This window comes from Mobula birostris, chromosome 10, assembly GCF_030028105.1.
Source record: "Mobula birostris isolate sMobBir1 chromosome 10, sMobBir1.hap1, whole genome shotgun sequence".
In the NCBI taxonomy this organism is placed as follows: domain Eukaryota; kingdom Metazoa; phylum Chordata; class Chondrichthyes; order Myliobatiformes; family Myliobatidae; genus Mobula; species Mobula birostris.
This window is the reverse complement of record NC_092379.1, coordinates 44357681-44373804: the sequence shown is the minus strand read 5'-3', so window position 1 is coordinate 44373804 and position 16124 is coordinate 44357681. Positions and strand designations below refer to the sequence as shown.

The 16124-nt window shown below is 44.3% G+C and overlaps 1 protein-coding gene across 1 annotated transcript in view; it reads right to left on the bottom strand.

Annotated features, from left to right (window-relative positions):
- Positions 1-16124, bottom strand: part of LOC140203645 (serine/threonine-protein phosphatase 2A 65 kDa regulatory subunit A beta isoform-like) — a 55206-nt gene that overhangs the window by 20561 nt on the left and 18521 nt on the right. The window contains exons 10-12 of the mRNA XM_072269693.1: positions 13068-13241; positions 6473-6533; positions 4532-4686 (exon numbers count right to left, since the gene is read on the bottom strand). Coding sequence (XP_072125794.1) covers positions 4532-4686; positions 6473-6533; positions 13068-13241 — 390 coding nt within the window. The remainder of the gene's footprint in view (positions 1-4531; positions 4687-6472; positions 6534-13067; positions 13242-16124) is intronic.

The window sequence follows — 16124 nt, the reverse complement described above, 5'->3', positions numbered from 1 at the left end:
CCTCAAAAAGGCGGCATCCATGGTGAAGGACCCCGCCACCCAGGACATGCCCTCTTCTCACTGCTACCCTCAGGAAGGAGGCACAGAAGCCTGAAAGCACACACTCAGCGATTCCAGAACAGTCTCTTCCCCTCTGCCATTTCTGAATGGACACTGAACCCATGCTCTACTTCACTACTTTTTATTTCTGTTTCCGCACTATTATTTTATATATTTACTGTAATTCACAGTTTTCTCTGTTATCATGTGTTGCACTGTGCTGCTGCCACAAAGACAGCAAATTTCACAACATTATGCCGGTGACGTTAAACCTGATTCTGATATCCTTGCTCCTGTACCTCATGCTGAATACTGGGAGAGCTGTCACATGTGACCACTCCTAGGGACTACCTGTACTCTGTTACTTGAAGCTCTTTTTGCATATTCCTCCAAGGAATGTGTGGGCATCGCAGGTTGAAGTGGTATTTAATTCCTTTGTGGTGGGCTGCAGCCCTTGAGGTGTGGGTGCACCCACAATGCAGTTAGGGTGGGTGATCCAGGATTCTGACCCAGTCAGTGTCAATGCCCTGGTTCAGATTTTTACTGCTATGCTGTAGGCATTTCATTTTAGCAGTTCTGTAAGAGCAATCTGTTCTGCTTTCAGCCTGTTTGGGTCTGAGCTGAGGAATGAGGTGTCATCCAATCAGGATGGTAGAATTGGGAGAAGGTGCTAGAGATTACTGGGCAGAGAGGTCTTTGTTTGGCCGGAGCTGGGAGAAGACAGGAGGAAAGATGGTGGACGATGAGGGTGCTTTCTGCAGATGAATGGCTTCAAGGAGGAAGGACCAATAATCCCGTGGGAAAGCCTCTTTGTTCAAGATGGATTTCCAGTGACCTTCGGAAGGTGCTGTGTGCTTTCACGCAGATGGAGGGAGGGTCCAGCACACCATTTACAGACAAGTTCAAGATTTGAGCTCCACTGTATACGTGACTTTTTAAGTAGAATGGGCCCTTTTTGCTTTTTTTCTCTTTCTTTCCTTTAATAACTGTTTGCTGAAGTTAACATTCTTAAATATACTCCTGAATAATTCTATGCAGTGTACAATCTGTTATTTTCTGCTGACAGGCGATTGCCAAGGGCAGTAAATCACACAGCATTCACACAAACCGGGGTTTGGGTAGGTGAGACATCCCAACCTCACGGATTTTGCGGGACCAAAGTCACATACACCTCAGATGTACGAAGCCTGAAGTTTCTCCCCGCGGAGTCCAGTGGCTGTTTGCGAGGGGCTAAAAGGCTGCATTTCCAGAGACGCCCAGTGAAAAGGGGGTTTCAGAAGTAATGGCAATATATTTCCAAGTCCGGTTGGTGTGCAGCTTGCAGGTAATATTCCAATGTTTTGCTGTTCTTGGCTGTTTACATCAAGTTCAAGTTTAATTGTCATTCATGAATACCCATGAATACATCCAAACGAAACAGTGTTCTTTCAGGGTCAAGGTACAAAACACAGTACCAACAGTCATACACAGCACGTGGCACATATAGCAGTAAAATATAGTCACACAACAAATATAGTCCAAGTCCCTGAGTCCATGAATGTTGCAGCAGTCTGTAGTCGAACACATACATCCTGCCTTCTGCCAAGCAAACACTTGGGGGGAGAGGGACAGCACCAACGTTAACTTAAACGCTGTGCTACACCACCTCCAGTGCCAGCTCTTGATGCCTCTCTCCTGGGTGGCTGCAAACAGGCGGCCCCATGGCTTGAGGCCACATCCGCTCACCCTGCAGGGGTGTCAGTCACCCCTGCTGCCAGCCCCTGTAGTCCGCAATAAATCAGAAGACCAGACTTGCAGCATTACACATTAACAATGCTCAACAGGGTTTTGCAATCACAAGAAAAGAGACTAAGACAATTGCTCGATGCCAGTCTGCACGCCAACCACATTGCTGACTCTCTGACGCGGGGAGCAGAACGATCTGCCCCAAGTCCAGCTTCTTCAGTTTCTACGCCGATGGGGTAGGCCGCAGCACTCTTTAAGTGCTTAACTTCCAGCAGGGTCTTGAGATTGTTAAGAAATAAACAAAAGATAGTAACATGTTTGGCTGGCCCCGTAGAACCCGATGCGCCCCAGCACACCGCCATCTTACTGGAAGTTCACCAGTAGAGGCTTGTGGATTAGTAAGGTGTGTCCCAGAATGTCCTCCTCCTCGATATTTCAGTAATAAATCAATATTACGGTGCCACGCCCACCACACCATTCACTGAGTGAATCGTTCAGCCATTCAACCCTCTCTATGACAGTAACAATATCACCCTCCTGTGAGCTCATTTGCTTTACTAGTAACGTTGCTTACACCAAAATAAATATAATCTTGCATTTCTTATCAGACTGACTGGGGCTTGCTTTGTTTCCCTTCGATATTTAACTCCACTGCCACCTCAACTGTAAATGTGGCCTGTGGCCCATCCCTATGAGTTTGAATCCCAGCGAGCACACCCGCAGGCTGTTAGCCCTCTTTTGGTCCAGCCCGTGCAGGCATATCTTTCTGAGGTGTTCCTGCTGATCCAGAGGTCTAAATTTCAAAGTACATTGCTACCAAAGTATGAACTCCATATACAAGCAGGAGATTCATCTTCTTGCAGGCAGCCACAAAGCAAAGAAACACAAGAGAATCCATGGAAAAAGAAAGAATCCTACACAGCAAAGACTGTCAGACACGCAATGTGCCCAAAAAGAACAAATCGGGCAAACAAGGATAAAAAAAATAGTAAACCAGTAAGAAACAGAACATGAACCGCAGGGTCACTGAAATTAGGCCCACAGGCAGGGAGCCAGTTCAGATCAGTAGATGGCTGCAGGCCACAGCAAGGGAATCAGTTCTGTGCTGAGAGAAGTGAAACCAGTCCAGGGGCCCAATGGTTGCAGTCCACAGCCAAGGAGCCAGTTCAGCACTTTATCTGAGCCAGGGTCCCAATGGTCGCAGGGCACAGCCAGCAAGTCAATTCAGTGCGGAGACAAGTGCTGACAGTAACAGTCGGTTCACTGCTGAGGTGTGTAAAGCCTCACAGAGAAGTTAGTCTTTCCCCCTGCGACTCTTTAAACTTTTTAACCTGGCTCGTTGTTGAAATCGACTGAACACCACTTCATTTTCCCCTCTCAGGCCACTCTCATCCAACCTGAAGTCCACTCCCAGCAATGGTCGCGGCCGCTGCACCTGCATTCTTGAGAGTCCAGCTTGCCAAATCCTTGAGGATACCGCAAAAACGCCAGGTCGTGCAGACCTCTCGACACCCTCCAGAACCTATCAAGCTCCACTTTAAATACACCCAATTACTTGGCCTCCCATCACCGCCTGTGGCGATGAATTCTGTAGACTCACCACGCTTCGGCTAAAGAAATTCTTCATCTCCATTCTAAAGGGATATCCCTCTGTTCCAAAGGCTGTGCCCTCCAGTCCGAGACTCACCCACTTTTAGAAACATCCATTTTATCTAGGCATTTCAACTGAATCTCTCCTTCACCTTGTCCAAACTCCAGCAAAGCCCAGGCCCATCAAATAAATCCAGGGAAAGAAGTTAATTCCGCAACTGGAATGACTGTGGGGGCCTTTAAGTACACTTGTAAATTGAAACTAGTTGCGTCAAAAAACTTACAATTCCCTCAGCCAGATAATGTATAATGTCCATTTCAAGGTACTCAGATCTCTAAGCAAAAGACAGAGCCATAGTCCACTACAGCACGGAAACAGACCCTTGAGAAATAAAACTTGAAAGCTGTAAGCCATCTGGTGGGTCAACAGGTCATTAAATCAGTTGTCCTTCAGCTAACACCATCAGTCCATTTCCACAGGGACGGTTAGGAACTCTGCCACACGAAATCATAAAAAGTCTCGTCCTCAACTCAATTTTTACTCCAGACACCTTGCAGATTAAACACAAAACACCGCTACACCTCAGCAAATAACGAAAGCACAGAAGCTCGTATGAAGCAGATGTCAATATTGGAAGGAGCAGCTTTGGCAAAGTGTTAATTGATTTTTTGCAGAATCTAAACATTCACAAAGAATATATTAAAAGAACATTTTAAACAAATCCATAGTATTTTTGTTAAATTCTTTATTCTTTAGTGTGTGTTCTTACTGTACGTTTTATTCATGAAATATTTTAGCAGCTTGTGAAGTGTAATGGAAGTATTGTCAAAGTTATACTCACGTTATGCAGAACGGAGTGGTCATTCTGCAATGGTAGTCGGACTCACTAGCCATGGGCAAGTACATTGTCAAAGCTATACTCACGTTAATGCAGAAGAGGGTGGTCATTCTGTGAAGGTAGTTGGGGTCACTGGCCATGGGCAAGTACATTGTCAAAGCTATACTCACGTTAATGCAGAACAGGGTGGTCATTCTGTGATGGTAGTTGGGGTCACTGGCCATGGGCAAGTACATTGTCAAAGCTATACTCACGTTAATGCAGAACAGGGTGGTCATTCTGTGATGGTAGTTGGGGTCACTGGTCATGGGCAAGTACATTGTCAAAGCTATACTCACGTTAATGCAGAAGAGGGTGGTCATTCTGTGATGGTAGTTGGGGTCACTGGCCATGGCAAGTACTTTCGGCACAATGGTGGATTCTGCCCAGTCTTTGCCAAACTTCTCCACCAACTTGGTCAAGTTGTTGGTCGCGGCCTCGCGAATGGCGTACACTGCAAGACAGCGTTCACAGGTCAAGAAATGATCTGATCGCTGTTACTACTTGATTTTCAAATATGTACCTTGCTGATAAAATACAAAGTTCCGAAATGAAATGCTCGTACCACCTTCTTCAAAATGTCAACCAGTTCCATACCAAGTTACACACAGTGGAGGAAATTATGCACTTGGAAAGTAGCATTTTAATATACTTATTTATTATTGATTATTTATTGAGATACAGCGTGGAACAGGGCCTTCTTGCCCTGCGAGCCACCCCCGATTAACCCTAGCCTAATTATAGGACAATTTACAATGTCCAGTTAACCTACCAACCAGTAGGTCTCTGGGAGGAAACAGGAGCACCCGGAGGAAACCCACGCAGTCAGGCTGAGAACGTATAAACTCCTCACAGGTGGCAGTGGGAATCGAACCCAATTGCAAAGTGTTGCGCTAACCAGACGCCACTGTGTCACCCCAGTGGATACTTAAAAAATACTTTGAATAGATTACCATTATTTATTACTTAGTAGTCTGATTGGTCATTGTAAACTGTCCTGTGATGAGGCGAGGGTTAAATCGGCCGGTTGCTGGGCAGTGCGTCTCGTTGGGCCTGTTCCATGCTATTCTGGAATAATTAAATAAATAAACGTATTGGTCAAAGTCAAGTCTGTTTCTTGTTGCCATGTGTACAAGAGTACGACAAGATTGCTTGCAGCAGTAATAACTGGGGGGGGGGAGGGGGACGCCGGTGTTTGAACTATGATGGTATTGGACATTGGGCAGGAATCTGGGAGTACAAACTGTGATGAATGCACTCAGAAACACACAATTGAAAAGTGGAAGTTGTTTTGGGCTTCACTTGGATGGAGCTCTGCAGAGTTTTGTCCCACTGAGACAGGGAAAGAACAGAAGGGTGAAGGAGCCATGCTTGACAAGAGATGCGCAACAGCTAGTCTAGAAGCATAGGATGCAAAGATCAGCCTGGGCTCCAGAGGGTTACAATGTGGCCAGTAAGGGAGTGAAGAATGGACTTCGGAGAACTAGGAGGGGCCACGAGAAGGACTTGGCGAGTTGGATTCAGAAGAACAAACTTGAAGAACAGGAGGATGGCCAGAGTGAGAGTCTGGGCCGGCCAGAGCTAAAAGAGGCAAAATGTTTGGAGTCGGTGGACTTTGGGGGAGATCCGCAATGAATACTTTTCTTTAGTAATCACCAGTGAGAGGGACCTTGATGCTTGCGAGGGCAGTGATATGCTGCAACATGTTGACATTGAGAAAGAGGATGTTCTGGAATTTTGAAAAGCCCTAGGATAGATAAGTCCCCGGGGCCAGATGTGATATACCCCAGGGTTACTACGGGAAGCAAGGGAAGAGATTGCTGCACCTTTAGTGACGATCTGGGCATCCTCACTGGCCAGTCCTCACCGGAGGAAGTACCAGATGATTGGAAGTTGGCAAATGTTATTTTCTTGTTCAGGAAAGAGAGTAGGGATGACCCTGGGAATTATAGACCAGTCAGTTTTACTTCACTGGTGGGCAAATTACAGGAGAAGATTCCTACAGACAGGATTTACAAGAAGCATAGTCTGATTCGGGACAGTCAGCATGGCTTTGTGAGGGGCATGTCGTGTCTTGAGCCTGACCCAATCCTTTGAGGATGTGACAAAGCACGATGAAGGATTTTTGGTTAGGCACCTGGTAGGGTCACTCAGCATCATGGAAGCACCAGTAAGATGACATGGACAACTTTGAAGGACTTTCGTTCAACAAAAGTAACGATTCATCAGGCGATACTCACCGCGATCCACCAGCCACGTCATGCACAAGGAGTTCAACTTCTCATCAAAAAACTCCACTCCCTAAACAGGTTTTGACAAAAGAAAGAATGTTGATAAAATAACCCCTCGAATTTCTAGTAGAACATGCCAACTTGCCACATTTGCATTGTAGCCGTCTTCACCTTTCGCTACTTACCAGTACAGTTTGCTAACTCCTTTGAGCCAATGGTGAAGGGGTCACACAAGAAAGACTGGCAACATGCTCTAATAAACTGCACAAAACTAGATTGTGCCGTGGCAGAAGGCTACACAGAAGATACCCTATCTAAGGGACTTGCATCTAGTATTTTGACTATCCTTAATTAATTTCTTTGTGTCAATACCAGGACTGTGATCCATGAAAAATAGGAAAAATCTTAAAAGTGTCCGATGGTTTAATGCAGACAGTAAGAACGTTACTAACCACTATCGGTGGCGTAGCAGTTGGCGTGACACTATTACAGCTTGGGAATTCTGATGTCACCTGTAAGGAGCCAGTACATTTTCCCTGCGGAAAGCGCGGGTTTCCTCTCACAATCCAAAGACGCACCTGTTGGTTTTTTTCTCCACTTGCCTCAGTGGAAAAAGCCTGCTTGCATTCACTCTATCTATACCCATCATAATTTTATATACCTCTATCAAATCTCCCCTCGTTCTTCTACGCTCCAGGGAATAGTCCTAACCTATTCAACCTTTCTCTGTAACTGAGTTTCTCAAGTCCCGGCAACATCCTTGTAAACCTTCTCTGCACTCTTTCAACCTTATTTATATCCTTCCTGTAATTTGGTGACCAAAACTGAACACAATATTCCAGATTCGGCCTCACCAATGCCTTATACAACCTCATCATAACATTCCAGCTCTTATACTCAATACTTTGATTAATAAAGGCCAATATACCAAAAGCTCTCTTTACGACCCTATCTACCTGTGACACTACTTTTAGGGAATTTCTATCTGTATTCCCAGATCCCTCTGTTCCACTGCACTCCTCAGTGCCTTACCATTAACCCTGTATGTTCTACCTTGGTTTGTCCTTCCAACATGCAATACCTCACACTTGTCTGTATTAAACTCCATCTGCCATTTTTCAGCCCATTTTTCCAGCTGGTCCAAGTCCCTCTGCAGGCTCTGGAAACCTTCCTCACTGTCTACTACACCTCCAATCTTTGTGTCATCAGCAAATTTGCTGATCCAATTTACCACATTATCATCCAGATCATTGATATAGATGACAAATAACAATGGACCCAGCACTGATCCCTGTGGCACACCACTAGACACAGGACTCCACTCAGAGAAGCTATTCTCTGCTACCACTCTTTGGCTTCTTCCATTGAGCCAATGTCTAATCCAATTTACCACCTCTCCATGTATACCTAGCGACTGAATTTTCCTAACTAACCTCCCATGCGGGACCTTGTCAAAGGCCTTATTGAAGAAAATCTACTTTGTGTTTGCACACCGAAACTGAGAGCGATTTGCTTCCTTAAAACCAAATACATACTAAATCCGGTATGATACAGGAGAGCTTAAGTAAGCTACAGAGAGTTATAAAATTAGTCAGCTCCATCGTGTGCTCCAGCCTCCATATTATCCAGGACATCTTCAAGGAGCGGTGCCTCAAAAAGACAGTGTCCATCATTAAGGGCCCCACCAGCCTCTTCTCATTGCTGCTACCAGAAAGGAGGGACAATTTGTCTGAAGACACACACTCACTGATTCAGGAACAGCTTCCTCCCCTTTGCCATACGATTTTTGAGTGGACACCGTACCCATGAACACTACCTCAGTACTCCTGCTAGTTACCGACACAGAGGAGGACTCTACAACAACCAGTTTACAACCAGCACGTCTTTGGGATGCAGGAGGAAATCGGAGTGCCTGGCAGAAACAGAGATGAGGAGCGACTCTTCAGCCAGAGGGTGGCGAATCTGTGGAATTCACTTCCATGGACAACCGTGGAGACCAAGATATTGGGTATAATTAAAATGGAGGCTGACAGGCTCTTCATTAATCAGGGCGTGAAAGGATATGGGGAGAAGACAGGAGAATAGGGTTCAGAGGGATCACAAATCAGCCATGGTGGAATGTTGGAGCAGACTCAATGGGCTGAATGGACTAATTCTGCTCTCAAGGTCATTTGCTTCCAAACAATTGGTTTATTGATCATTACAGAATATCTCTCTGGTGCTTCCCTCTCCCTTCCCCTTTTCCCAATCAAAGATTCAAAGGTTCACTTATTTGTTTTCAAACAACTCTTTATTGCTTTTACAGAATTAAAAGTAAACACATTCGATCATCCATAGGTTTGAAAGTGCAACAAGGTTAAAGAAAAAGGGAAAAATAAAATACATCAGAAATAAAAGGAAAAACAACGCACAAAAAAAGCAAACACCCGGCCATTAAAAACAAGCTGTCAATTCAATTTGTTACTTTCATCATCCCAAATATTGTTCTCCAGAAACTTCTAGAAAATATCCCAAATTTCCCGAAATTTGCCAAGTTTGTTTTTCTGTGATGTAGTTGATCTTCTCTAGAGCAAGATACAAAGTCACTCCTTTCAGCCATTGTTAAAGTCCACTGGTTGTGGGTTTCTTCCATGAATAGGCTATGCAACGTCTGGCTTCCAAAAAACAAGTATTAAGCAGAGACCTTGCACTTCTGGAGGTTAGAAAGGCCTTTGGATAAATGTTCAGAATACATAATTTAGGATCAAGGAGCACCTTTTTTCCAATAATCTGACTAATCAAATCCAGCACCTTCTTCCAGAAGCAGATTATCTGGGGGCACTCGCACATACAATGGAACAGAGACCCCTTTTAGTGATTACATTTAAAGCATGTGTCTGGAATGTTGGGGTTAAAGTGACGAAACCTGACTGGAGTAATGTACTGTTTGGTTATCCGTTTAGAATGAGTGTTCACTGACTGGGTTTGAACGAAGGAACAAGCTCCTGACCACTCTTTTTCTGACAGATTCTCATGCAAATCAGTTCTCCATGCTTGTAGCATGTTGTTTGATGACTCTTTGCATTTACTTGCAAACAATTTGTATGTAGCCCCCTGGTAAGCCTAGACTCGCTCAGCTCGCTTTCGTCTAGGGGGAGCAGCTTTCAGCCCCGCCAAACGGGGAGATCAAGTTTGTGTGGATGCTGTGTGATGTACCCCACACCGCCAATTAACAGACAGTACGCCATATGCCATTAAATGATTACACTTTATAAGTATTTCTTGGTGATGGGTTAGTAGAAACAAATAGAATAAAGGTGCCAAGTCAGTAACTCTTTCAGTTCAGTGCACACTCGTTGGAGCTCTTACAGAACCGGGTCCCCCTTCCTCCAATCAATGTCCTCCGAACTCCACCGACCCACGAATGGGACCACCCTCGGTGATCCACCAAACACTCCACACGAGTCTGTCCTCGCCTCCTATCCTCGCTGAAGACCCTGGGCCTCGGACTCCCGCTCGGGGTCCGTGCCGTCGCCCAGCTTACAGCATCTCTCTCCTCGCGTCTCCTCTCTCTGTCCCCATCACGCCTTCTGCCCAAAGCCCACGAAAAACAATAGCTTACAGACACACAAGAAAGAATACCATCTATCCCAATTGGTTAGCAAATGAATACAATTCCTGTATCAGTAATTATAACCCAAACAAGCTGCTCTAGAGAACCACTGTCTCAGCAGTTAACAGTACAGATAAGCCATTTTATTAGCCTTGGCAAGTAACATAAAAGAAGAAAGCCTTACATGTCTAATTCAGACACTTGTCCCCTAGCTTCAGATAATTTCAGAGTGATGTCTTCTAGGGTAAATAAAGGAGGGAGCTTCAAACTGTAACTTTGCCTGGACATAATAAAACTTTGCAACTAAAGGCATTTAAAGAAGTGTTTTGTTGGAATTCCATATGTGGCCTTGAGTTCTTCAAAAGACATAAATGAATTGCCATTATAAAGATCAGACACCTTAGCTATGCCTCGGGGCGGCCAAGTTTTAAAACTAGGATCCGCTCTGCCGGGCTGGAGCTATCATTACCAAAGATAGGAGTAAACTGGGATAACTGTGATGTCTCTCCTATTTACGCAAGAGCATTGTGCCAAATCATTGTTGTATTTTTTAAGAAAGGGATTTTAGATTGTGTGACCAGGTTTTTCTTATTTGCTGAATACATATATAGTTCTAGAGGGATATTGATCAACTGGGATTCCATTGAGACCCAAGGAGGGGAGTGATCCTTAACAAAATAAAACATTCCTGCTCTAATTTGGGCCGCCCAGAAATACCATATAAGATGTGGTAGCTGTAAGCCACCTCTATCATACGGCAGATATAACAGGGAAAGCCTGAGTCTTGGACATCTATTGTTCCAGATGAAATTAGAAAAAAATTTCTTTAATAAATAAAAGAAAGAGTAAATAAGTACATAGGGATTGGATAATTATGTCTGCGGGCAGGAGCAAGCATGAACAAATTAGGATATAAACACCTGCAATGGTTGATACTTAGGCTTATATACAACATTTTGGACCAGTGGAAATGGTCCAGAAGGGTTATATGGAAACTATTATTACCATTTTTCTTAACAACTAATTCCATTACTTAGCCTAATTGGTTAGATTTACCACAGTACATAATTATCTTTTTAAATGTTTATTTTCCTTTTATATCATCTCAATGTGTACTTAAGAATGTATAAATAATTGTAGTTTTATACATATAAAAAAATGGAAAAGGTTATGTGTGAAAAAAGTACATGATATTTGTGAATTCCTTATCCAAATAAAAATAAAATTAAAAAAAAAATAAATAAAAGAAAGATGATGGAGGAGAAAGTGGGGTAGATTGGAAAAGGTACAGGAACTTCAGTAAAATTGACATTTTTAGAATGTTTATGCGTCCAATCAAATTTATGAGCAATTTCGTCCATCTGTTTGTAAGTTGAATAACTGAGTCTGTGAGAGGTTTATAATTAGTTGGGATAATTTTATCAATAGTAGGAGTAATTTTAACACCCAAATAGGTAAACCCTGTTCTGACAAAATGACATCATCCATGTACAGGGCTGTGCGATGTTCTACATCTCCTATAGTTATTCCTGTTATGTTAGCCTGTTTTCAAATTGGCATAGCAAGTGGCGCAATGGCCAGGATAAACAGGAGGGGAGATAGGGGACAGCGCTGTCTTGTTCCCCGTTGGAGTTTAAAAGATGCCGAAAAAAGCTCGTTAGTTGAAACTTCAGCCTGTGGGTTAGAATATAGAAGCTGTATCTTAGAAATTTTCCCCCTATTCCACTCCACTCTGTCGAAGGCTTTCTCGGCATCCAATGACAGAATAGCGCTATCAGAGCTTCCAGATTTTTCATGAAGTATATTAAGCACTCTTCGAATGTTGTGGAAGCCCTGCCTTCCCTTACAAATCCATTTTGGTCAGGGTGGACCATTTTTGGCAACAGTGGCTCCAGCCTCCTAACTAATACCTTACAGAGAATTTTGAGATCATTGTTCAGATGTGAGATTGACCTATAAGATCCACAAAGGGATGGTGGTTTTCCCGGTTTTAACAGTAGTGTGATTGCTGCCATATTAAGAGAGGAGGGAAGGGATCCAGTGTCAAATGACTCCTGATACATAGAGCTGGTATTAGCTTGGTCTTAAAGATTTTATATATTTCAATTGGAATTTCCATTGGGCCCAGGAGTTTTCCCTCCCTTCATGTTAGTTATAGCTGCAGACAATTCCTTGGCCTCTAAGTTAAACTCCAGTGATGTCAAGGACGTTTCATCTCGGGGTATAAGTTGTAACAAGTCGAAAAATTCCTTTTGTATTTGTGGAGCTGAATCTGAATATTCTGAGCTGTACAGATCTTGGTAAAATCTCAAAAAAATATTGTTCATTTCCTCTGCGACAACCGTTGTCACCCCCTCATCTGATTGTATGGAGTTTATTGCCCTTTCTGTTTGGATCTGTTTGATGTGCAGGCCAAAGGCTCACTTATTATCATGTACAACTCTGAGATTTGTCTTCCCCAGATAGCCATGAAACAAAGAAAAAACATGAAAGTCATTGAATAGCATCCTGATCATCAGCCCCCCCCAAAACCACCCCTCCCTCCACACAGAAAATGGAACAGCAACAACCCCAGCCCACCCCCCGCACAAAAACCAACAGAACATTTTACCCCCAAACACCCTCCCCTCGCACAACAAAATGAAAAGAAACAGGCAATATAAAAACAGAATATAAAATCCGTAAGTCTGACAAAGTCCGCAGTCCTTAAACAGGGGCCTAAACCTGATGGTCTAAACCAGGGGTTTCCACCCCTGCTTGGTTAATGGTCAATTAAAAAAAAGGTTGGGAGTCCCGAGTCTAAAGTAAGACTACCCATGTCAGTGGGCTACAAGTATAATTGTTACTATCGCACATTTGCTTCTGGTGCAAAAGGAAAGAAGATGTTCAAAGTTATTTCCGTCTTTAAACTAAAGTATCAATTTGATATGGGCAATCATTTCCATTCTGCAAATCATCCATATGGAAGCATTGCTAATAGACTATAAAAACATTTTAGAATAAACCACCCACCAGCAGCCCTGCAAGCAGAGGCATGTACTCGATTATCGCAAGGCGCACTCTCCATTTGGCATCTTCTGCTAATTCTACAATGGCTGGCAGGAGAGACTGTGATAACTGGTGAATTCCAACAACTTCATTCACGCAGTCCAGATTGGAGATAATGTTCAAACGGACCTCAGGGCACTAGGAAGGAAAGGCAATTTTCTGAGTACAGCAAAGGTGAAAAACATTCATACTGAGAACGCTGTCTGACAAACACACTGGCGCTCCCCAGACTCTCTGCTTTCAAAGTATCATCTTGGATATTTATGAAATATTAATCCCACAAAAGAAATATGAATGCCACTTTCACACTTACAGTACTTAGGCACATGCACATCTAGCCAGGGTGCCAAAGACTTTTGCACAGAACTGTACTTGCCAACGTGCAGTGGAGAGCAAGTTTGTAAATCTGGCGGGAGCACAGGATGTTGGCAATGGTGAGAGTGGAGCAGCCACGGGAGGGGTGAGGGACAGGTGGCTGAGGACTGCCAGGGGCAGGAGGGAGTGGCGCGAGTGCAGACACACTCAGCCCTGAGAACACTAGCAAGGGCATTTGATTCCAAACAATTGGTCTATTGGTCATTACAGAATGTCTCTCCGGTGCTTCCCGCTCCCTTCCCCCTTTTCCCAACCAAAGAGTCAAAGGTTTGTTTATGATCAAAGCACGTATCCAAATACAACCCTGAAATTTGTCTTCTCCAGATAGCCACGAAGCAAAGAAAGAAGATGAAAGTCATTCAGAGAGAAGCATGAAACCTACACCTCCCCAGCCCTGGTACAAAAAATAATGGCATCCTGATCATCTGATCCCCAAAACTACCCCTCCCTCCACACACAAAACGGAATAGCAACATCGACCCCCCCAATCCATTCCCCGCACGAGAAACTAACAGAGCATTTTACCCCCAAACACCCTCCTCTCACACAACAAAACGAAAAGAATAAGGCGATGAAGAAAACAGAATATAAAAACCCTAAATCTGAAAAAGTCCACAGTCCATAAACACAAATTCAGAACCAGGATATCATCCTACGCTATCACCGACATTCACCAAAAGAGGGGGGCAGGGACACAACTCCCCTCTCCCTGCCCCCTGCCCACTCTCAGTCCACATCAGAGACCCATATCAGACATCTGTGAGGTTTATCATCACTCACAGATGTCAAGAAATTTGATTGTTTTTTGCGGCAGCAGCAGCACAGTGCAGTATATAAGAATTACTACCGGACCGTGCAAAACTCAGACACCCTAGCTATATACACCAGCCTAAGATTTCTGCACAGTACTATACATTATGGTCCAAGTTATGGTCACACGAGCAGTATGCCAGAAATTCGAGAGTCAGTTCGCAGAAGTGAGTGCAGTTGCTTTTATTAAGGAGAAGGCGCTTGGGAAGCTGAAAGTTTTGAAGGTAGTCAAGTCACCTGGACTAGATGGGCTACACCGCAGGGTTCTGAAAGAGGCAGCTGTAGAGATTGGGGAGGCATTAGTAATAACCTTTCAAGAGTCATTAGAATCTGGAATGGTTCCAGAGGACTGGAAATTTCCAAATGTCACTTCACTCTGAAGGGAGGGAGGCAAAAGACATGAAACTATAGGCCCTTCAGCCTGACTTCAGTGGTTGGGAAAATGTTGGGAGTCCATTATTAAAGACAAGGCTTCCAGTACTTGGAGGTGCATGGTTTCCTTAAGGGGAAATTACAGGCAGGATAGACAAAGGAGGGTCAGTGGATGTTGTTTACTTGGAGCTTGACAAGATGCCTTAACAAGTTAAGAGCCCATGGTATTACAGAAGATATCCTAGTAAAGATAGAAGATTGCCTGACTGACGAGAAGCAAAGAGTTGCAAATGAAAGGGGCCTTTTCTGGTTGACTGCAGGTGACCATTAGTGTTCCACAGAGGTTGGTATTGTGACCGTTTCTTTTCAAGCAGATGTCAATGATCTGGACAACGGAATTGATGGCTTGGTGGTCACATTTGTGGATGATACCAAGATAGGTGGAGGGGCAGAGATTCTGTAGAAGGACTTGATAGATTGTGAGAATAGCAAGGCAGTGGCAGTTGGAATGTACTGCACTGACCAAAAGTGTTTCTGGTAGGTAGGATTCCTCAGCCTTGGACGGCACCCGCTTAGGAGAGGGAAAACCCTGATTTTAAACCTCCGCTGCCTTGCAGTCATGCCCACCCATGGGAAAGGCTTTGGGGGTAAACCCCTAAGGCAGTTTGATGTCGTTTACAGCTTCACTCCGGCAACCTCTGCGATGACACTGGTGCCGAGCTGTATTGGCGCTTGCCCTTCCCTTCGACAACATGAGTGACGTGGAGAGGGGGAGCCTGCTGCATGGACAAGAGCCGGTCCTTCAAACCTTCCTGCCCAGGAGAGGACACAGTCCACCAGAGGCACAAACCCATCATCCCCGGGATCGAAGGGTGCCTACTACCAGAAACGTATGGCCATGCACTTTGGTAGAAGGAGTAAAGACGTGTACTATTTTCCAAATGGGCAGAAAATTCAGAAATCAGACATGCAAAGGCAATTGGGAGACCTCGTGCAGGGTTCCCTAAACGTTATCTTGCAGGCTGAGTTGGTGGTACGGAAAGAAAATGGAATGTTGGCATTCATTTTGAGAGCACTAGAAAAGATATAAGGGTAATGCTGAAGCTTTATAAGGCATTGGTCAGAACGCAGTTGTGGGTATAGTGAGCAGCTTTGGGCCCTTTATCTAAGATGTGCTGGTATTAGAGAAGGTTCACGAGGATGATCCTGGGAATGAAACATACAAGAGGAGTGCTTGACGGCTCCGGCTCTGTCCTCGATGGAGTTCAGACGGGAAGGAAGAGGGGTGAATCTCATTGAACTTATGGAATATTAAGAGGGCTAGAACAGAGAGGATGTTTCCTGTGACCGGAGGGCACAGCCTCAGAACAGAGGGATGTCCATTTAGAATAGAGCTGAGAGGAAATTTCTTCAGTGAAAGGGCGGTGGATTTGTGGAATCCATCAACGCTGATGGCTGTGGAGG